The sequence below is a fragment of the Pteropus medius genome, unplaced genomic scaffold (genome assembly GCF_902729225.1).
Source record: "Pteropus medius unplaced genomic scaffold, Ma_sr-lr_union100, whole genome shotgun sequence".
NCBI classification, from domain to species: Eukaryota; Metazoa; Chordata; class Mammalia; order Chiroptera; family Pteropodidae; genus Pteropus; species Pteropus medius.
In genome coordinates this window covers 23,072,873-23,096,937 of record NW_024355205.1, presented here as the reverse complement: position 1 = coordinate 23,096,937, position 24,065 = coordinate 23,072,873, and the positions used below count along the sequence as shown (strand labels likewise).

Genomic DNA, 24,065 nt, shown 5'->3' with positions numbered 1-24,065 from the left:
AATTTAGATTCCAATTAATTTGAATTACTCGTACTGTCATGAATCCTGTGTGTTCCATAAGCACCCTTCACAGACCTGTCTTCAATCATTCCCCCGTTATCTCTTCTATATCTAAACAGCAGGATTCCAATATCATTTCTTTAATTTTTTGGCCAAAATCAATTTATATTTAAAACAGTTCCTGGTTGACTATGTTATATAATTATTATATATATTATTTCTTTATATTTACATTATTTACATTATATATAATTTTATGTTATTTACAGTTACTACTTTGAATTCTGTGCTTTTCATGGGACATATTGCCTTTTACGGTCTTATTAAAACTTCGCCTGTAGGGTCATATCATAGTTGAACAAATGTGAGAACACTTTTACGGTACTTCATGTGACAGTCACCTGGACTACTACCTAGGACAGAATTATGATATTCCAATATTATTATAAAGCAAATCAAATTGTGATGAAATTTACATAATTTAGTAAAGGGCTTTTAATCCTTCAGCTATTATTTACTATGGATTAAAAACTTGTATTTAATATTCTTATTAGAATTTGACAAATATTTTTATACTTATCAATTTTTTAATTAAATTTATTGGGGTGATGATGATTAATAAAATTATATAGGTTTCAAGTGTACAATTCAATAATACATCATCTGTGTACTGCATTGTGCGTTTACCACCCAAAGTCAAATCTTCCATTACCATCACCATATGTTTGACCCCCTTTATCCTTAGCTAGCTTCCCCCTACCCCCTTTCCCTCTGTTGTCTGTGTCTATGAGTTTTTGTTTATTTTTCTTGTTCATTTGTTGCTTTCGGTTTTATATCCCACATATGAGTGAAATCATGTGGTTCTCAATCTTTTCTGGCTGACTTATTCCTCTTAGCATGATGCAAAGCAAATTCTTCAGTTTTTCATCAGAAAATGTATTGTTCTTCTGCAGCACTAAAAGGTAAATTTACCTCCCATGAAAATTAAAGAGGTCGTCTTGCTAATACCTGTTGTAAATGATAAGCTTTTGATTTGTGAAAAAATACTGGTGTACATAAAATTAGCATGCTATCAGTAAAAGTGTTGGTGTTTAAAAATTATTATGTATCTGAAATTACTAACAAAAATTCTGGAAGAATGAAATTTCTTTGTGAAGGTAAGTGATTCCCTGGGTAATTATATCATTTCAGACTTGGCATGGGCTCTGTAATATGACACAATATGCATTTGTCTCAAGTACTTACATTAGAAGAGCAAAGTCACTCCCTCTCATATCTGACATTCCAAAGGACATCTCTGTACTACACAAACACATTACATATTTCTGAAAGAAAACTCATTTATATCTTGGCTTTGATTCACCACCTACTGAAGAGTCATTTAAGACATCTGATATTTGACTGAGACAGGTTAATGGACATATTAGCTGTCCATCTAGTATCTTCAGGTTCTATCACTGCATTAAGTAAGATGATTAAAAAGTAAAGTGTCTGTCTGTACATTACCATTCCAGTCCTTTACAGAAAGGAACTCTGAAATTTGATTTGATTTATATTCTTTGCCTTTCCAGAAGGTCAGTTGAAGAACTGCTTATTTGAATAGCATTTTGATATTTCTATAAAATGATTATAGTTTACTGTTCTTTCAATAACCATTAATCAAGTACTATTTGATAACCACCTTCTTGAGTTTAGTTGCAACATAAATATTTTGTTGTCAAATTTAATTGTCATACGTTTAAAATTATATAATGTTTCATGTTTATAGGTTATTTTTGTAACATTACCTGACTAGCCATGTATTGCCAAATTTAGAATCCAAATGTAGTACACAACACATCCGAGGTTGCCAGTATTGCCTATCTTTCTTCTTCCTTACACTCATGTCTTTGAAACTTTTCAAAGTCATTGACTCTTTAGGCCTTTTCAGAGAACCGTGTAGCGTGTGACTTGGTTACTCAATATTTTTATGTGCAATTATTCCACAATAAGCATTCAGGCACTGGGGATACATGCTGAGCTAAACAGAATAATTTATACCCTTAGTGGATTTATACCCTCAAAATTTTAATTTATACCCTCAAAATTTAACAGAGAAGACAGATATTAATTTAAAAGTATAATACAAATAAACTGAAAAGCACTATGTAGGAACACCACAGTTTCATTTTGGAGGGAAGTTAACAAAGGGGTGGAAATGTCAGAAGTATGTCCCCTGATAAACTAAAGTGTGGACTGAGATCTGAAAATGGTGAGAGGGGGCAGTGTTGTAGAGAGAAGTCCAGGCACATGTCCTTGGAAGGCACATGAAAGAAATGAGGGAGGCCGGCAGTATGTAAGAGAAGGCAATATGAGATCTCCTCACATTGGGCAGGTAAATAAGAACACATGCAGCACCCAAGACAAATGCAGACACACACACAAATTGCACCCCTGTATTATGTATTCGGTGTGTCTTATTCATAATGGCATTACATTTGTATTGAATATGAATTAAACTCAACTGCAAATATTTGAATGTAGTGTCAAGGCATAACTGTTAAATATGTAAACAAGAAAAAAGATGCTCTCTAAAGGTTATTGGAATTAATTTACCCAAACTAAGTTATCAAAATTGTGTTACCGTTGTATTGAGTTGATTTCTGCAAAGAATTTTAAACAGAAAGATTCTCTTTTCTCCTTATAAAGTTCATATATTTGCTCTTAGACTCAATTTTGCTTCTCTTTGGGCTTGATCTCAGCTTCCTAACTTTCTTCCTATTTTGATTCGTGAACTGAACTTGTACAATTACCTTTCCTCCTAGAAGTGTAAATTGATGTAATAAACAGTAATAATAATCATTAAAACTTCTCTTTAATTTATGTAGTTTCTTCACCAGGTTCTAATGTCCTTTTCTTTTCTTTGTATATACAGTCAATAATTTATTCAACAAATAAGAATTGAAGATAACAATGATAACAGCTAATGCGTATACCAAATGGTAGTTAGACACTATTCTAAATGTTATACATTTATTAATTCATTTAATCTCCATAAACCTGCTACAAGATTGGGACTAATGTCATCTCCATTTTAAGTATGAATAAATTGAGGTCCAGAAACATTAAATAACTTTCCCAGGTTCAACACAGGTTGTAAATGACAGTAGTTGTATGTACAAGCTGTCTGACCCTGGACTTCATGTTCTGATTACATTTGCTATATGGTTCACCATTTGGGCCATATTATGTGGTCAAACTACATATTGTATTATATAGCTAGATCTATGCTGTGTTCTCAGGACAGAAAAAAATGGATAAGAAAGGCAAAGCCCTTAGGTTCATAAATCAATAGTATTAGAAAAAAATGAAAAGTCATAATACATGCTGGTGTAGATGAAATTCAGGAAAAACACCTAATGAATTTTACAGAGGTGAGGAACAATTTCTTGAAGATATTTCTCTCTAAGCTGAGACTTGAAGGACAAATAACAATGGCAATTAAGGCACCAGACCAGATACATAATATTAAGGGCCCACTGCAAAATAAAATGTGGAGTCGCTCATTCAAAATTATTACAAATTTTAAGACAACCACAGTAGCATATTAGACACAGTGCCCTTCTGAATATTGGGCTTTTTGCAATCACACACCTGGAATGTCAGCTTAGAGCAAGCAAAAAGGAGGGAAATTTAGGAAGAAAATGGGAACTACATAAGACTGGACTAGAGGAGAAAATGCTATGTCCAAATAATTTAAATAAGCTCGCTGGAGCTGACATGTCAAATATAAGAAGAAAAATTAGAGATGACGTGCTTTGACAGACAAGACAAAACTGACATAAAGAGCATCAAAAGTCAAAGAAAGACCAATACGAAAAAGAAAACAATTCTCAACATCATTAGTTATCATGAAAATATAAATTAAAACCATAGTACCATTTCAGTTTCAAGGATGGTTATAATAGAAAAGACAGATAATAACAAATGTTGGCAAGTAGGTGGAGAATTTGGAATTTCTGCATTGCTGGTGAGAATGTAAAATGGTGCAGGTACTCTGGATAAAATATCTGACAGTTACTCAAAATGTTAAACACAGAGTTATTAAATGACTCAGATTACACTCCCAAGAGAATTAAGCATATGTGTCCACACAAAAACTTGTGCATGAATGACCATAACAGCATTATGAATAAAGCCAAAAAGTGAAAGTAATACAAATGTCCATTTTTTGATGTATGGGTAAATAAAATGTTGTATATCCTTACGATGGAATATTATTTGGCTATAAAAAATGAAGTACTTACTTAGGCTACAACATGGATGAACCTTGAAACTATTATGCTAAGTGAAAAAAAAGCTAGTAACAAAGGCCACATAGTGAATGATTCCATTTATATGAAATTTTAGTTTTATCCATACAATAATGAGAACCCAGAAAAGAGATCTAAAAGCATGAGGTACATTATACTCTGAAATCCTGTTCAATGTTCATTATAAGATGGTCAGATGTATTACTATAATTTGTGCCATATAATTGAATTTACCTTATAAACACTGATATCACATTATTAAACCATATTGCTCCAGAACTAATGTTAGTAATCACTGATAAACACTGACTCCATTGTTTCAAGGTTTTGAATAGCCATTGGTTTGATTCAGTGTTTTTTAATCCAAAATAAATTATATATATATATAATATATATATATTATATATATATATAATCCAAAATAAATTATATATATATATATAATATATATATATATATAATTTATTTTGGATTATATATATATATAATATATATATATATATATATCGCTATGAAACACAAAGATAGCTTATTGGAAAATAGATGGCCTGAAGTATTAAAATTGGAATGGCATAATATTTGTAACTATTAAATCTGAGTAAAATATGTGGAGTTTCATTACACTATTCACTAATCTTTGTTTTAAAATCACATCCTACATTTTTTCATGAAATTGTTCAAACAGCATATCCAAGATGAGATTTCTTCCTTTATCTTTTTTCCTGAATTGTTAGGACATATAGAGCATATCAGAACCCAAATTCAAGTTTAGAACATGCTGCTGCAGCTTATTTACAAACCCATACATTTTTGTATTGAAAGCCAATGAGACTCTGATGCATTTATTTTGCAGACATCACAAAACAAGTTGACTTATACACAATATATAATATTTGCTGCTTTTCCGCACACCTGGTTAGAATTGCATGAGATTATGCAGGCTTGATGCTAGGTACATAATGAACATTGTTATAATCAGTAACGTAGTTAGTATCTAGTGTCTAAGCAATAAGGTAATCTAGTTCAAATTATAGATAAATTAGATATTTTTTAAAAATCAAGCAATACAATATCCAACAGAAAGTAGTATAGTAATGTTAATTGAAATACTTAAAAAATGCCTGATATACATAAAATGTTAAGTACAGTGACTATCCTTTTCCTTTAGTATATTTTTATGTAAGTCCCTGCAATACATTCTATAAGGAAAAAAAATACAGTATAAAGAATATTTTGGGAACATTCTTTCTTTTCTCTACCCATTAAGACAAATAAGGTCCTGTTCTGAGCCTTCTTTGGCCAATACTTACTCAGAGCATGAAGACACAAAGTTGCTTATATCAGTCTCATTCCATCTGTATCATTTGGATAGGTTCTTTGATTTCACTAATGTTTTCTTTGGCAGTATCTAATCTGTTAATCTCATCTAATGTGTTTTTTACTTGATATTTTTTAATCTCTAATATTTTTATTTGTTTTATATATCTTTATTATGTTTGTGCTTTATTGTATCTTATAGTATATATGTAGTATTTATAAATAAAAGTTAACGTTCCTATTACTAATACTATCATCAATGTCATTAATGGATTTTTCTATTGATTGATTTGTCTTTCCTTATTATGGATTATATTTTTGTATACCATGAAGTCCTTGAAATTTATCAGATGCCAGACTTTGAATTAGAAATTTTGAGCTGTGAGTGTGTGTGTGTGTGTGTGTGTGTGTGTGTGTGTGTGTGTGTGTTTATTACTTTAAATATGTTTGGTGACTTCTCTGAGACAGTTAAATTACTTGAAAACAATTTTATTTTTTTGAGGATTTTAAACTTGGGGAGTTGGGATTAATCTTTAGTTTATGACAAATGTGGCCACACTCCTAAAGCAACATTCCTCAGTTTTCCAGTAGTTCTTTCTATGGCTGTGGATGGTTTCCTCATACCCATACTCTTGTGGATACTAAGATGACAACTTCTGGGATAAATGCTGAAGATCGATCTCTCTCTCTCTCCCTCTACCTTCTTCTTTCCTCTCCTCCCCTCCCATCCCATCCTCCCTCCCTTCATCTGTTGTCTGTCTGTCTCTTCTGTTCTCTCTCATACCCCATTCTCTGAATTCTAGCACCCTCTGCCACTCAAACTAAGAACATTATTTCCTCAGCTAAAAGAGACAACCGGAAACGTCATCCTTATGCTGCAGCCTGGAAACTTGCTCTAGAAAGAGAGCTTGAACAATCATAAGGCTCATATCATTTGTTTCTCTTCTTTCACTGCCCATGATGTCATAAATTTTGTTTGCTGGTGTCGTTGGTGAAAGTCAGAGTGTAAATTGAGCCCCTCTTTCTCCATTACACCTGGTAAGAGAAGTTCTAACAACTATTTTAAATCATCACTAGTTCCACACTTAAGGTCAGAAAATGCAATGCATTTAGCATCTAGTGACCACCTTTTGTCATGGATGTGAGAATACTTATAGTATAACACATATCAGTATCAACAGCATCACTTTCATCAGACCAATACCGCAAAGTAGAACAGTAACTGCCAAAATATGTTTTCCCTTCTTTTTAAAAATAACATCATGCCAAGTACATATGCAAACATAACCACCATTAGATATATAAGGAATTTTATATAACTAATGTGTATAATTATTGTCATATGAGCCACTAGTATTATAGCAAACATATGCTCCTTTTTGAGTACTGAGTTATGCTGAGTGATTGATACTTTATTTCGCTGCCTCATAACTACACATTGGGTGGGAAGTTCAAAGAGGTGAAAAGCTTATACATATATCTACTTTAAACTCTCCTCAAGTTGTCCCAAAGTCTTACTCATATAAATAACGCGATTATCTTAAATATAAGCAGTTTATTTATTGGAAATGTTTTATATAAAACATGAACATAAATAAATGTCCCAAACTACTCACTATACACCAAAAATGCCCTAAACTACTCACCATGCACCAAAATAGCTACAATTTCATCAAATAATTCTATTACACAGACAAAGAAATAACCTATCTCTAAGAGATGGCTGAAAAATAAAACTGTGTATAACAAATACATGAACTCCACTGAGGTGCTTTTGTTTGGCTTTGGTTTTGGAGTTTGTTTCATTGTAAACAAAGCAATCCATTAAGATAAGACAAGTTAAAACATAGACTGCATGTACAAACCAAACTTTTTATAATCATTAGAAGTCTTCAATTATGGATCTAATAGATGTTATTAAGATAATAAAATAATGCAAGAGTTGGAAATGTTGATGATAATTTTTTTTAACCAAAAGCTATGTTTATTAAAGCAGTTCCCAAGTATAAATCAATGCTACAACCCTAAATCATAGAAAGTAGATGATACAGTGTGGACTTTGTCAAAAACATTAAGATAAGATAAAGTATCCTATATTTCCACATTATATTCCTTTTTCTAAAACAATTAAAAAATTATGTATCAGAGAGGTCTGTAAAGTCTGTGATAAATGGTTTCAGTTATTATATTAATCATTTGAGGATGAAAAAAATATCGGCATTATCTTAAAGAGATGTCTAGTGGAGACAAAGCTCCAGAAAGCAGAGATGGTCTGAGAACTTATATTACCTTTGCTATAAGACCTAAAAATGATGAGAAATGGCCTCATCGAGCTTCTAATTGTGGGTCGAGATATGCCAATATAAGAAGTTGTCAAATAAGCATATTACATGGTAGATTGTTGTAAATTTTATAAGGTATTTTAAAAATATACTATTAGTAGATAAATATGCAATGTGTTATCTCAAGGTGCTGATAAAAAAAAAAAAAAGCCAGCTAGCCTTGTTTCCTATAATATAGGAACGTGGATAAGGCCACAATACAATAAATCTCCAACATCATTTCTATGGTACACACAGGAAGAGTGTGCAGTTCTATTTCCGGCTAAACTCCTGCTTTCATATAACTTATAATTATCGCCTTTTCTATCATTTGGACCCAAAGGAGATTTCATTCATGAGTAAACAAATTATTAATTCACTAAGCTATCAGAGGATTATATTAATTTATTCAAATTATCAGTGGATATGATATTATTACATTAGTGTTATGTGTTTTTGTTTTAAAATATGTCCTTGTATCATCACAGCTCCTACAACTCTGTTGGATACAGTAAGCTTCAGAATTGAATGCAACTATCCATATAGTAAATCAACTCTAGTGTTTTGAACTTAGTTATTAACTGGCTTCTGATTTTGTAATTAAATGAACAGTGGTCTACAATTTATCCTTAGTTTACCTAAAGAAATTGACAATTGACTGAACCATACTCTTGTTAATTATTGTTAAAAATCAATAGTCTACCATGTAAACTTCAGTTTGGCAGTCAAGGACTCTCTCAGCAAACTCAAAAGTAATTAGAAACTAGTCAGTACATCAAAGATTTGTGATAGTTTTCACTATATTTATGACTTGCAGCATGCAGTCAATGTTCTAAATATATAAAATATACATGCTGTTGAAAAGCTTGTGATGCCCAAAGATTGATGGAGGATATGTGAAATCTTACTTTACTGAAATTAATTGATCTTAATAGCTGGATATGAGGAAAAAGAGGACATACGAATTATTGGAAGAGTGGCCTATCATGCAGAGCCATGTAATATTAGAAGGGATTTTCAAATGATATTAGAAGCTTTCAGAGACTGCTAGAGGCTGCTGAACAAGAGTGATATTATCTGGCTTATTTCAAATGGACCAACCTAGCTATTTTAATGAGAATAACAGGAGGCAAAGGTGGGTGCATTGAAACCTCTTTTTTAAAAGATATTGCAATAATCTACGGAGTAATTAGAATGGCTTGGACCAGAACAGAGACCGTTGAGTGTTCACAAATGATCAAATTTTGAATGTATTTAAAATAGGGCTAATAGAATTTGCTAAAAAGTAGAATATGGGAATAATAATAAACAAGAGTCAAAGGTAACTTCAAGAATGTCAGCCTATTAAACTGAAAAGAAAGAGTCACCATTCAACAAGACTGGGATGACTGAGGGAGAAGCGAATGTGGCGATAATGCACAGAGTTGGACTGGAGAAAAACCAGGAGGGCATACTGCAAGTCAAAGAACATGCTTAAACAAAAAAGATTATTTAACTGGGTCAGTGCTGCTGTTAGGCAGAAATAAATGAGACTGACAAGTTACTGTTGAGTTTTAGAAAGTGGAAATTATTGGTAAACTTGCCAGAGAATTTCAGTGGGGTGATATGGATAGAGCCTGACTGTAGTCTATTCAGGAGACAATTGCAGAAAGAAAATTAGGGAGAACAAATTTAAACAACAAGTTCAAGAAAATTGGCTGTGACAGAGGATAGAGATCAGATGGTATTTGGAAGCTTTATGTATTATCTGTCTATCATCTATCTATCTATTTATCATCTATCTATCTATCATGATCTATCTCTCTACTCTTTCTCTTTCTAATTAACTATCTATAATCTATCTGTCTATATGCACATATATAAATATACACACATGTACAAAGGATATGGCATGTGTATGTATGTTAAACATAAACATAAAAATAAAATATGTCACATATAAGCTATATAGTGCATATGAAATATATAATATATTATATATAAATAGTAGGAGAAATAATGAAATATTTTTGTATGTTGATGGGAATGATAAATAAGATAATGAGTAAAAAAATATTGGGAATAGAGAGATGAATTACTGGTCTGATATACATGGTATATTAAAGAAGATGAGAACTATTATTTACATCAAAACTCATATTTCATTCATAGTAATCTATAGGTTCACCTATATAGAAGGTAGAGATAGTAGTAGAATTTTGTTAAAGTTTCCTTTTGATTGTTTTTATTTTCTTAGTAAAAGAGGAAGCAGGTAATCAACTGAGATCTTGGAAGATAGAGGAGGGTTGTAAATTTGAGGACAGAGGAAATATAGGAAGTGGCTATCTAAAACTGATCAAGAAAATGTGCCAGGAAAATGTGACACAAATGATACACAGCCTGAAGAGCGCACATTAAGTATGGGTCACAATTTTAAAGAGAGCCCATTCAAAATGATTGTAAGTTTTTCTCCAGTAAAGTTTGGCTGTCTTACCACATGTGTGGATAGGCATGGAGGTTAATTAAACCATGACTGATGTTTCCCAGAAAAGCTTCATGAAGTAAAAAAGTAGACCTAGAAGTATATATGAGGTAGTGATCATAATAATAGAGAATGAAATTTAAGCCAGGGATTAAAAGAAGTTAGCAAGGTTGGTGGCTTGGGCTCAGGAAAAGATGGTAGGATCTACAATTATTAGAATTACATTATTTCTACATATTTGATAGAGTATAAATTACATGTTTTCCTTATAGAAAGACACCGACTAAATATGCATCTAAAAATAATCTGGCATCTAAGAATGAAAGACTTAAAAATTTTGACAAAAACTTTTTTGGTTACTAAACAATAGCAATGATGCTGCTCTAAGATATAGATCATGAAAATATAATATCACAACTAAAGAAGTGATCTAAGAGGTTTTTCTTCTTCAATAAACACAACTACTCGATAGATGACTGAACAGAGTTATTATTAAGGATCTTTGTTTAATCTATTTCAATTTATTATCTGATCACCCATGAGTCAAGAGCAAGGAAGGCATTGCAACAACTAGAAAGTATTACTTATTAAAATGTATTCAATTTTATTAATTAAATATTGTGTAACTAACATTATTTTATGCACATTTTTGTTGCCTGCTTAAGCTTAACAATGGAATTCGTCAACTGTATTATTTTCCGTAAGTTATTACAATGATTGCTCAAATATTTTCATACATATACTATGTCTACTTGTGTAATAATTAACTCACATTTACTTTTCATATATATATATTAAAAATTGTACCAAAATGTCAGCATTGCTGTCCATACATTCATTCAAATTTATTTCATCTCATTTCTTGAATTTAGTTAATATCGTTCACTAAAATATCATACATAATTCAAAGTTACATTTACTGCACATTTTTTTTGCTGTCTACTAATATTTACTCATATCTCCATATTTCTTTATAGCCATACATTGTTTTGTTTTTTTTTTAATTTTCTTCAGGGGTAATAGTAGGTTTCTTCATAAGACTTCATAAAGGTAACTGAAATCTGTATGCAGGATATAGTATTTACAAAAATATATATATATTTTCTGCTACGAAGCCATACTAAAGTCACTTTCAGTATGGAAGTAACATCTTCCCCCCAAAAAATTATTATAAAATTGTAAACTACTCTCACAACATCTTATGAACATGAGTTTCTTTTGAATGGAAATTCTCATAATAGATTTAAAAATAATAATTCATTAATAAATGATGTTTTTAAGAAGGATGCTATTTTTGTTTTTAAAATATTTCCAGGAATTCTCCCCAAAATCGTTTTTATAAGGATATGTTGAATTTGTGACTAGACATCTTTGATAATTGTTATTCAAGCTGTGGGCTGAAAAAGAAATCTCAAAGTTGTAAATGATTGAAAACCCACCTTTCAGGAGGCTCAGAAGCATCTAGGAAGATTTCCAACATGACTAATTATATTCTACCACCTACGTCGGATTGGGAATCGAAGCATCCATTTTGCCTATTGCCCTGCAGGGACTTGTATTATTGCTCTAAGAGCACTAGTATGGAAAAAATGCATTATGAACAACTTAAAAATGCCCTTCGAATATAAAATCCCTCAGAAAAGCTAATTTTCTCTGGAAAGAAAACAAAATAGGTATTAAAATCTACAGGGGCCAGGAGTATACATTTTTTTTGGCATTCTTTTCTACAATCAGAAATTAACATTTTTCCAATAGAAATATATTACCGAAGTAATTTTAGCTTTTCTATATGGAAAAGGCATATAGAAAAAGGAAATTGGAAACACACTGCTTCACTGTATTAAATTATTAGAAAACCATGAAATGAAAAATTATTAAATACCTGAATTTAAAAAGGGCTTGGCATTAGAATAAAAATTGTATCTTAAAATGTATGATTATCTGCTGAGTCAAGAGAGAGATTTATTGAATGAGAAAATATTAAAGCTTGATGGGAACTATTTTATAAACAACAGAACTTTACCACTGAAAAACATAGCAATTTACTTGATATCAGAGAGCAGGTAAATGGAGATTTAGGAGTTGAAACTAAGAATCACTGTTAAAACTACCACAAAGCACTTTTCCACCAAATGCTATTTTTATGAACTTGGAATAACAAATATAGCATAATTAGGAATCTATGTATGGTTCTACAAACGAATTCCTTTTACGTACCTTACTCTATATATAGCTGCATAGGATAACAAGACCATTTTAAGTTTTCTAAATAAATACTTCATGCATGTTAAGGGTGTAGGTGGGTTTGTGATGAAAGAAATATAGTAATTTCAGAGATAAAGGATCTCTACATGGCATACGCATAAGCACCATTTCTGAGGATTTATGCTATCAAGTATTCACTGGCTCAGGACATTGAAGAGCCAGGCTCAGTCAGAACTCTGGGAGTGAGGCTCAGTCATCTCTCAGGGGGTGAAGCTAAGTCAGGTAGATGCGTACACAGATCCTTATGTTATTTCGATGTACAGCCTTGGTTCAATTCCATTCCCCTGAATATTAACCCAAACATTTCAATTCATAGAGAGGCAGATTATCAGGGTAACACAGATTATTCAAGATCCCCTAATAGCAAAATCACATTAAATGAAAAAGTTTTCCTTTAGACACTTGCAAATTATGCAAGAGAAATTCAAGGGGCTGAAAATTCTCTCATTAGCAATGTGATTAAAACGTCCCATTACCTCTAACCTCTGATTCTTGGAAAGTTTATGCAGTTTTGTAACTTCCACTCTTTTTTCATTATATCACCCATAGTCAGCAACATATGAATGTGTTTAAGATATCTGAACAAACATAGCACTAAGTTATTTACTAACATATTTTACTTAATTTATTTATTTATTTTTTGCATTATCATGCACTCCTTGACCTCTGTTCCTGTTTGTGTGTGTGTGTGTGTATGGTGTGCATGTATAAGTCTTAGAACCAGGCATTAAGAATTTTCCATAACTGAATCCCAGAACGCACCTTCAGGGTTTGGTAAAAAGGTATGAATAAAATTCCTCAAAAAAGTAATAAAAATACAGCTGTAAAAACTTTTCCCAGAAGTATAATTACTTATAACTCTGTATAAAAATACTTATATACTGTTCTTCATTCTTAAAAACAATGCTATAAATGTGCCATCGTATTTTACTTTTCACTTCACTGGAAACTTTATATTAAAGTGCAGGTCTTTCTTTTTTAAATCAATAATTGAGGATTTGGTAGTTTCTATTTAAGAAAGAAAAATAAGTTGAAATTTTAAAATTTCCCCTTATAATATAAACTTGCTCTCAACTATATCATTATGTATTTAAAATTTTTCAGATCAGAGTCTAAGCCATTTTCATCAGCCTAGAACAAATTGACAGGAGATAGTCTGATGAGAGTAGTCATGTACCAATACAGAGGTACCTCAGAAGAGCAAGTTAAACTGGATCTGTGACAGTGCAGAAAAACATGTTAAAGCTATATTTATAGTCTTGTAGAAGTTCACTTACATACTTAAAACTTTCAATTTTGAATATGAAAATTGCACATTTCAAATTTTCATCATCATAAAGAAAAGACATGATTTTAAATATGCTTTGATTCCATCACCCTTCCTAAACTGTACACATCATGAAGCAGGAAACTCTTTACCACTGCTGCATTCTTTGTGCCTAGAATACTACATGCAAATGTAGTAGTCTTCAATAGCATTTGTTGATTTTTGCTAAATAAATTTTGGCAAGTGATAAAAGAAATGGTGGTCACATAAAATCCTATCACTTTAAAGATTACTTTGCTGATTATACTTTATGAAATTTATCTTTCAAGAAGTCATATTTGCTTTAGAATTAAAAGAAATAAAAATATTTAATGTAATTTTTACATTATGTATATATGATCTAAGAATTTTCACGTGATGCGAAACCCTCCACTGAAAATTCTTAGATCATATATATATAATGATCATATATAAACTTTACTCCATTATCATCTTCTGCCTTCTAATAAAAGTGATTTAAGTAAATAATTTTTAAAACAATAAGTTTCCTTAGGACAGAGCTGTACATGCACCATAAATAATAATAATATCCCAGAGCATATAACAGTAATATAATAATGAATGCAATAGTGTAATAATAAATATTTATATGGTGAGATATTTAAATTATTACATAATTTAAAACATCACTTTTATTCAGGTAGTTGTGTAAAAGAACTATTTTTATTTTAGCTAGAAATTCTTTTAGATTTGGCATTTTAGTATTCAAGAACATTTTAAATAAGTCTTGTCCAGGTCATACTGCTTAAATCCATGGAGAAAAATGCTTATCTTTCCTACACAATTAAAACAGAAAAAAAACATTTTGGTATAATATGATTTCTGTGTGTAAGTGCAAAACAAAATGTTAACATAGACTATTCATGATTTGTGTTAATAATTGTTTAATTTTAAATTTCAATTTAAATACATTTATTTATTTGAATGGACAGAAAGCAAAACAGACATAAAAAACTAAAGTTAAATTTGCATCAGTAAGGTCATTATCTTTGACACAGAAACAAATTGTTCAAATAAATGTAAAAGAACACAAAATCTTATTTTTTAATCGCAAAGTTATAAATTGATCTAAACTCAGACCAAGACTAGAATTTCATATTTTACTTCAGAAAAAAATAGGAAGAGATTGTTTTTGAAGTTAATCACACTGCTTTATTTGCTGAGTTAATTGGCATCATTACCAATATTTATATATGCTTTACTGTGTGTTCACTGCCCATAGTTAGATTTCTTTCTGTCACCAAATATTTGACCCCTTCTACCCCGTTTATCTTTCCCCCTTCCCCCTTCTGGTAACTATCAGTCTATAGTCCATGTCCATGAGTCTCTGTTTGTTTGTCCTGTTTATTTGTTGCTTTTAGATTTATATCCCAAATTTCATAGTTAAATTTTGTATCACATTAATTAAAAGTACCTCTGACACAAAGGCAGTGTTTTCCAGGTAGGTGTATGTACTAGTGAAGGCGCACACGCTGAGCTTAAGTATTATCCTGAAAAATAATTTTTATTTTATAGTTTTACATTTATTTGAATGTGTTTTAAAAATATAACTGGTATATAATGATACTTTTGATTTCACTGATATTTTTGGTTAGAAGAATAATAAATGAAAAACAAATTTAATTTAAAGAAAGAAAATTGGGTTTATAACAGTCCAGGCAGCACATTAATATGGAAAAGAGACAAAACTGATGGTCAAATGACTGAAGTTTGAGAAATTCTGCTTTAAAATAGTTATAATTTATTGCTATACCTTTTTAATACTTCTTATTCAATATAGAGTGTGATTAATTTCTAGTGGAGGTAGGCCTACAATTTACCATGTAGGGAAAATATACTAAGAATAAAATAATTATAGATTCTATATTTTAAAGAGTCAATAAATGTGAGATGTCATCCACTGGACAATATTATAAGCACTTAATAATTATTATCTAAATCATTCTATTCACACAGATGAGATTGCTTACTGTTACATTTACTATTTGCTAAGAATTCTAGAGATAAAAAAAATTTCCTGTAGATTTATTTCCATTTAATCCTAAAATGACAAGCAACAAAATATTTTTAAAAATGTTTAAAAGAAATCAGCTTTATCACATAAATACAAAATATTTTGAAACTTTATGAAAAGTAATGCATTCTTAAGCAACCTTGCTTTGTGGAGCATAGCACTAATTTTTCTTCTGATCTTAATGACCTGTTTAGGTACTTCTTATAATGTGGAACAGTCTATTCCAAATCAATATTTAAAGCTATACAATATGGGAGGTGTAAAATGGCCCAAAAAGAGGCAAAAAATGATGTACTTGGCAGGAAAAAAATCAAGATATTGGGAAGAGGTAGACCTGGGAGAAAGGGAAGGAGATGATGATGTGTAAAATCTGTGGTATTTCTGTTGCTGATTTTGTGTCCCACAGGATGAAAGACCAGCCTTTATTGCTTAGAAGATCCCTGTGAATCTACCTTCATTCAGGGAAGGAAGTTAGACCTCTCATTTGCATTTCCCAGCAGGAAAGGAGATTAATACCAAACATACCGTGATCAAGGTAAAACTCAAAAGCAGATTCCTGATATTGTCAACTTCCAAGAGGACTGAGATAGTTATGAGATCTAGAAATTAATGTGGTATGACAAATTCTGAGCTTGATATTGCTCATACTACTCAGATATGAATTGATATTGCAAGAAATCATTTTATAGAAACTTCTCTATGTAGCTATATAAATAAGCACAGTCTACAACTATACAAGTGTTCTCCATTACTTATGGGCCATATTATTAATACATTACATACGACTATTTAAAATTTTTGTCTAGTTCCTTTTGTGGCAGCAGTCACTGACACAGAATTAACACAATCATTTTCATATGTGTAAAACATCTAAAAACTAGATACTTCTAAGAACAAAAGAAAATAACACGTTTAAGTTGTGTGATCTATGTCTCACATATTGTTATGTGCGCTCTCATGTCATCTTCAGAAGCTTTTCCTGGTAGGTCTTATTATTACCCAGATTTAGACATACAGAAACTAAAATCAAATATGAGAAGTAGCATGGTAAATAGCACTTCAAAGTGACACAATTAGGATTAAACCTTGACTTGTGTGACACTTTGTATGACTTTCCCATACTAATTCACCAATATCTATAATCTTACATATACTAAAATTTGTTGATCAATAAGAATGATAACAAAGTATGATCTAAACAAAACTAGTACAAAATAGATGGCAGATGTCAATGTCAGTGTCTATGTCAAAATACTTTAGACACACAATCTTACATAACTCTCAAATCAACCCTGTGCAAGAATCTTGGTTTTATTTAGAAATAAAAATTAGGTTGTTTAGTTTGTTAATTATAAAACAATCTATAACTTAATTCATAGCTGTTTCATATTCCACAAGTACCTTGGCTCTGTCCTAAATTTCACTGTATACATTTAAATATTGTTACAATAAAATATATAGCATTTTTTTTAAATTAAGATCCCAGGGATTTTTAATTTTCATAAACATCTGTCTTAAGATGTTTATATATATATATTTACACTGTGTGTTCAACTCCCGTAGTTAGATACCTTTCTGTCACCGCATATTTGATCTCCTTTACCTTGTCTACCTCCCCCTTTCTCCCCTACTTCCTACCCTCTGGTAACCACTAGTCTATTGTCCATGTCCATGAGCCTCTGTTTGTTCGTCCTGTTCATTTGGTGCTTTTAGATTTATATTTATTTATCCACTGGTTAAAGTTGTATTTGGGCGCGGGGGGGGGAACATATTTGAGTTTCTATAATTGTTTTGTAACATATAAACCACATGAAAAATAATTTAAAAAATGACTACTTTAATAAATACATTCCTTAGCAAACAAAAACTAGTTGATTGTTTCTAACAACTCCTAGAGGAGTAATTTCTATAGGTAGTTTTAGATGGTCTGGGACAGAAAGTATAGAATAATATATCATGCCCTCAGTTACTTGATAACTTTGTTTTAACAAAATAACTAAATAAAATGCATTTCTCAATCTTGTTACATACATAAAGAGAATCTATTCAATAAAGAGCAAAAGTTCTCTTTAAGAAGAGAACTTTTAAGAATTTTACAATAGACAGGAAAATAATGAAAGCATGCTTTAGAAATATGAAAGTACGATTAATAAGGGCTTACAGACATGAAAATCATTACTCAAGTAATCTCATCTAAAAAAATGTACTAAATCGACATGAAAACAATTACCTACAGTTTTATGTATCTAATTGCTTTTTAACAATTTTAACCATTTTTATGGAACTATAAATTCTCTAAGATTTGCCAACTGCTCCATAGTAACATCTATGATTTTATGTTAAGAAAATATTAAAGGAAACTATATCATTTCTTTGGGTGGTCCGAAAACTATATAATATCCTTTATGTTTTATAAATTCACTTTTCGACTTGCATACATGAAATAAGTAGATAAAAATAGTGTATTACTAAAAGTTTATACTCTCGTAAAAATGCTATCATAAAGAGGAAGTGGGGAATAGAATAGTGATATATATATAGGAATATATTCTTTCAAAAGATAAATTAGTAAATAAACTGGGAGTAGCCTGTATTGACAATCTATGGAGTTAGTATGTTGTTTAAAATGACATACTGAGTTGAAGGGATGCAAAGTGTATTTTGGATAAACTGATTTCAATTTTTTGCACTATCAATGTTGGTTAAGTCAAAGTTACTTATATTTTAGAAATCAATGACTTTTGCAGAAATCAATTTCAATTAATGAAAGGTGTTTAAAGGAAGTTTGTCTTTAACATTGAGAAAAGAAAAGCAATCTATAAGCTGAATCTTAGAATATTTACATGTGTAAAAATGCCAGTCCATCAGATCATTCATTCATTACCTTTTTCTTCTGTTTCATTGTTGTCTATACTTGGACTTTTATATGAATAGTTATGAAAATAATGATTATGGAAATCCACTGAATGTAGTGAAACGTGATAATTAACTGATTTCTCAGTAATTTGTATTGCATTCTGGAGAAAGACCATCAATTTATCTGGGAATGACATCTGCAAAAATGGTGTATTTTGTTGTGTTTGTATCTACTTATTAGATTCTAAGTTTTTCGAAAGCAGAAATTACCCTTCTACTGCACGAAGACAATTCTAAAGTGTAAGGAGTTAAATGACAGTTAGACTTTTGTGAATCTAAATTACTTTCATTTTCACAGCATTGGGCAGGGAGTTTAAAATTGCAATAAGATATTTTATAGATTCAATGTATACCAAAAGTCAACCCAGGCAAACTTAAGAATACCAACTATCTAAGATTTGGTGGCTTGGTGAAAAACATCTTTAATATATGATGTCAGGTAGGTGCAATACTTATTGAGAGGGGATAACTTTCTAAGTTATATAAATGTCTAACCACTATGCTGTACACCTGAAACCAATATAATATTGCATGTCAACTGCAATTAAAATTTTTTAAAAAGAGTTAAAATCAAACCTGAAAAAAAATATAGTACACTTTGAGTTTTTTGGCCTTCAATTTATTTTTAGGCTGACTATGGTAGAGTTACCCTTTTTTAAAAAAAATAAACCATTGCATTCCTGCAAGTTGGTAAACCGGAGTCCAATATGAGATGTAATAATAAGTAAACACCAAAAATACAATATATTTCATAATGATGTGAAGAAACCACCATAAATTGAGTCGTTACCTTATCACCTTCAGAAAACGTGATGCCATCCACTGCTCTTTTCCAAGTGATTTCTGGAATAGGTTCCCCTTCTGCTTCACATATTAGTGTGACTTGACCATTCTCATACGTAGTTTCATTTTTAAGCTGTATTATGTGAGGCTGTACTGTAAAGAATATATATATTACTCAATCTGTATTGGAGAAAAAATATTACTATTTAGACTTAAAAGCCACAGCGGGCATTTAAGCCACATTATTGTAGTATGGAATTATTAACTTTGTAGCAGTTACAGCAGCATATTTTGTTTATAGAGGTGTCAAGAAGTTGCAAAGTACAGGAGAAAAAACTTTAGAAAATAATTCTCACCAATTATCATTATAAAAATGATTTGAGTAGTTTAGAAACCAACATACAAATTATAATTCCTTCCAAAATTTTGTCAGTTTAACAGTTACTTTATTATTTTTTATTCTCTTAATCTACAAAGTTAAAATTTCCTTTTTAAAAGTCACATGTGTATGAAAGTGTATGTGAGGGGGGGGTCCACTTATTGAGTTATTATCTCTTAAGCTTTTAAAACAATTTCACCAAAGAGGGAAAATGATAATTGTATACTAAACATATAGTAAATATACATAAGTGTTATTTGTTTATATTATTCTAATTGATTTGTTTTGACCTCAGTTTATCTTAACAAATTATTAGGCATTGTAGCTAAAGGTTTCTTTATAATTATGCCTATGTCTATTCATTTAAACTCTTTTAATGTTAAAAATTATCTCCATCCACAAACTTATATAATACCACAGAGCTTAATGTTTGCAAACTTTGTATTATCTATAGTTCTTAAATTTTCACTTGTTAGAAAAAAAGAGATAAAAGCCAGTACTTGTAATTTCAGGACCAGTAACAGATTTGTTTGTTTGTTAATTTTTAACAATTCTAAGTTTACCCAATTGATTTAATGGACTTAGTTATATTTCTACTATATATACATGATTTTATGTTAAACACAATACAGATTTGTTCAGTGTTATATACATAAGTGATCACGACAGTGATGCAGCATATAACATTTTGTGTATTATTTTCTATTTGAAAAGATGAAATTACTAGAAACTTTATGTTGTCACTCACTGCCATTGTAATAAATAATAAGTAAATAAGTAGTATTTCATATGAGCCTATTGAGATAGATTAAGAATATTACCCTTTGGAATTATCTCAGACACTATCATTTTTAATTAGTTTTTTTTTTTTAAACTCTGAGCCACATTTACTTAATGTAGGTTTTAAAGAGAACATTTTTTTTTTTAAGTGTGGAATACTGCTGAAATAAGTTAGGAGCTTTCCATAATTTCTAATAATTTAAGTTTGTTTACTCTTTCCTCTTTGTGAACAATTTTCTCCTGGCTCTTATATTTGCTGACTTCTCATCATTAAAGGTTTTTGTGTAGACACATCTAGTCATTACCCTTCTAAATAACTTTCCAAAATAATAGTCCTTTTACCCAATACTACTCAATTTATTCATTTTCACTTTCTTCTTAGAACATTTTTTTATTCTCATTTTATTTAATTATTTTAATATATTTTGGTGTATTCTTTATTGCCTGTCTCACTCTGCTAGAAATAAGCTTTATGAAAATCTCTCTGGTTCAGAAAAATATTTCTATTAAGTGACCACAGAACCAGCTGGCAGAGGGCGTGTCCACAGGTATATTACCATTCATCTTTTGGTCTTGTAAGTAGTACCACTACATCTGCCAACTGCAAACACTGGTCCTTCTTGCTCTTACAGAGTTCTCCCTCCTTCCTTTCCTCTCTCTTTGTTGTAAAAGCATTTTAATAACAATGATTTTAAAAATGGAGAAAATACACTAAATGTTAGTAGTGTATCTAATTTTTAGTGTTATGCTTTTTAAAGAGAATATTCATATTCCAAATATTCACAAGCAAAATAGTTTTTCTTCTTGAAAACATAATAAAAGCTAAATCAATAATTTAATAAAAAATCTTATTAGTTCTATACTATCTATAAGATCCCCCTAAAAAGTAATATGGCTTTTGTTAATTATGGAAAATACTTATAGTGTATTTCCTTTTAATGAAATAAAATGAGAATATTTAGTTATAGTCACAGGTAAATGTTCCCTAATTGTAGCCTTATAGGTATGCTCTTTTGAAGTATACTATAGGTAAAACTAATTCCAACATGTGCCATTTAAAGATGTATGGATATATATAGATATATGTATAGCTATATATAGATGAGATCCTGGTGTATATAATTTAAATGAACTTTCTTCCAGCCTCTGTTATGAGTCAGCTGATATTTTATAAAAATTTACATGTGTGATTTCATATAATTCTTAAAATAATTCTATCTTGTAACTGCAATTTTAAAATATATTGTAGAGATGAGAAAACAGATTTAATTCTAGAAAGTAAAACAGTTTATGTAAGTGACAAGAGTAGAATTTGACATAGACTGCCCTCTAAAAATCACTGTTTTGACCACAATGTTATAATACTTACCAAAAACTTGGAGGAATGCCTGCTTTTCATCTTCTCCTGCCTTATTTGTGGCCCTGCAGACATAAGGGCCCCCATCACTATTGATTATATTCCTGACAGTGAGTTCTGTATTGCTTCCTTTCAATAGGTACTTTTCATTTTCTTCAACAAACTTGCCATTCCTACAGAAGAAAACAGAAATCTGAGTTTATAAATCTGACTTCATTACTCAGGAGTATGATACTCAACTTTTTGATCTATAGTTGTCAATCATTTCATGGCTATTGTGATTGATAGATAAGGCTATATTCCAATAAGATGATTACTTTTACTAGCCCAGTAATACTTAATGCATAAATGTTAAAATTATACTTAAAAATTGTTTTGACTTTAGGGACAAGAATAACGTTTGAGTTATGTTGAAATTTTGATATTAATTTTAGGCAAAAACACACCTTGGTTCAATATGCATATTGATTATTAGTTACCAAAAAGTTTCTTTGCTGATTTGAATTCCACATACATTTTTTTATGTTGGATTCAACATGTAATTATGACACATTTATTTACTAGGTTCCTGAGACACATTTAATAAAATTTCTATGGAAACATTTTTTAAAGAAGCTTCAAAGTAAGTGTAATTTAAATACATAACCAATTTATTTTGTAAAAAAGTACTGCCAATAAAAGGGTGAGATGAAAGAATTATGTGGAATTGCAGTTAAGGAAATTATTCTGGAGATTAGGGAAGATGGCGGACTCAGTACAAGCAAGGTTTGTCTCTTCCCAGGTCCGCATTGAAATTACAACCAAATTATAAAATAATCAACATGGAAATTATTCTGAATATGATGATGTAATTCATTAATGAGGAGAAGAAATCACTTTTTTATAAGTTCCCTCCTAGATATAATTTTTAATTCTTTCCATGTACTTTCTGAACTGAAGCCATATCTATTCTGCCTCAATTCTAGTCATTGTTGAACGCTAAGACAGTATCTTTCAAATTTTTTTACAATAACTAAAACAAGAAATATTTTAAATATCTTTATTAAATCTGAAACAATTTCTACAATATCCCATAATGTGTGAAATCTTCTTATATCATATTCTTTCATTCTATTTTATTTTCCTCATCTCTTCTTCCTCCTCCTTTTCTTTCTTCTATTTATCTCTCCTTCTATATTTTCCTCATAATGGTGTTGTAGATGATTAAACTGATTTTAAGGCCCACTAACATAAAAACTTTAGGTACTGTCCTTAGGAATAGGGAGACTTACTTGCCCATACAAGTTTATATTTAAAAAGAAAAATATCTAAAATTATTATAAAAAATATTTCCTATGTTGAAATGGAAGATTTCTCTGATACATTAAATAATCTTTCAGTAAATTTTGGTTTTGCTTTCCAGAAAGCACTAGCATATATCTTAATATAATCCTTATCCTTCTATAACTTAATGACATCTTTTTTTCAGTCTCTATTGATATCTCTAAATACATCAAGAAATGTGCAAAGTTTCATAATAGTGTGCAAAATTACGCTTTAAAAAATAAGAGGAAATGTATGTACATTTCTCTGTACTTTTATATTTTTTACATTTTTACTAATCTAATATTTACAACTATAAAAATGACATTTTAGCAATTTTTCTAGGATATAATGTATAGGGCTTTCACTGTAGTTAGTGATAGTATATATTTCTCAATCTAGTTAATAAAAAGCACTAAAGTTTTTACTACTACTACTATTACAACTATGACTAATAACACACTAGAAGTTTCAGTAACGTGATTTATACAACACTTTGCCTATACTACTTATCTGGTTGAATATACTCACAATTAGCTTACGGGTGTGCA

General features: G+C 30.4%; 1 protein-coding gene across 2 annotated transcripts in view; it reads right to left on the bottom strand.

Annotated features, from left to right (window-relative positions):
- Positions 1-24,065, bottom strand: part of NCAM2 (neural cell adhesion molecule 2) — a 407,496-nt gene that overhangs the window by 110,810 nt on the left and 272,621 nt on the right. For both annotated transcript variants that reach the window (XM_039857416.1, XM_039857415.1), the window contains exons 7-8: positions 22,225-22,385; positions 19,704-19,849 (exon numbers count right to left, since the gene is read on the bottom strand). In XM_039857416.1, coding sequence (XP_039713350.1) covers positions 19,704-19,849; positions 22,225-22,385 — 307 coding nt within the window. The remainder of the gene's footprint in view (positions 1-19,703; positions 19,850-22,224; positions 22,386-24,065) is intronic.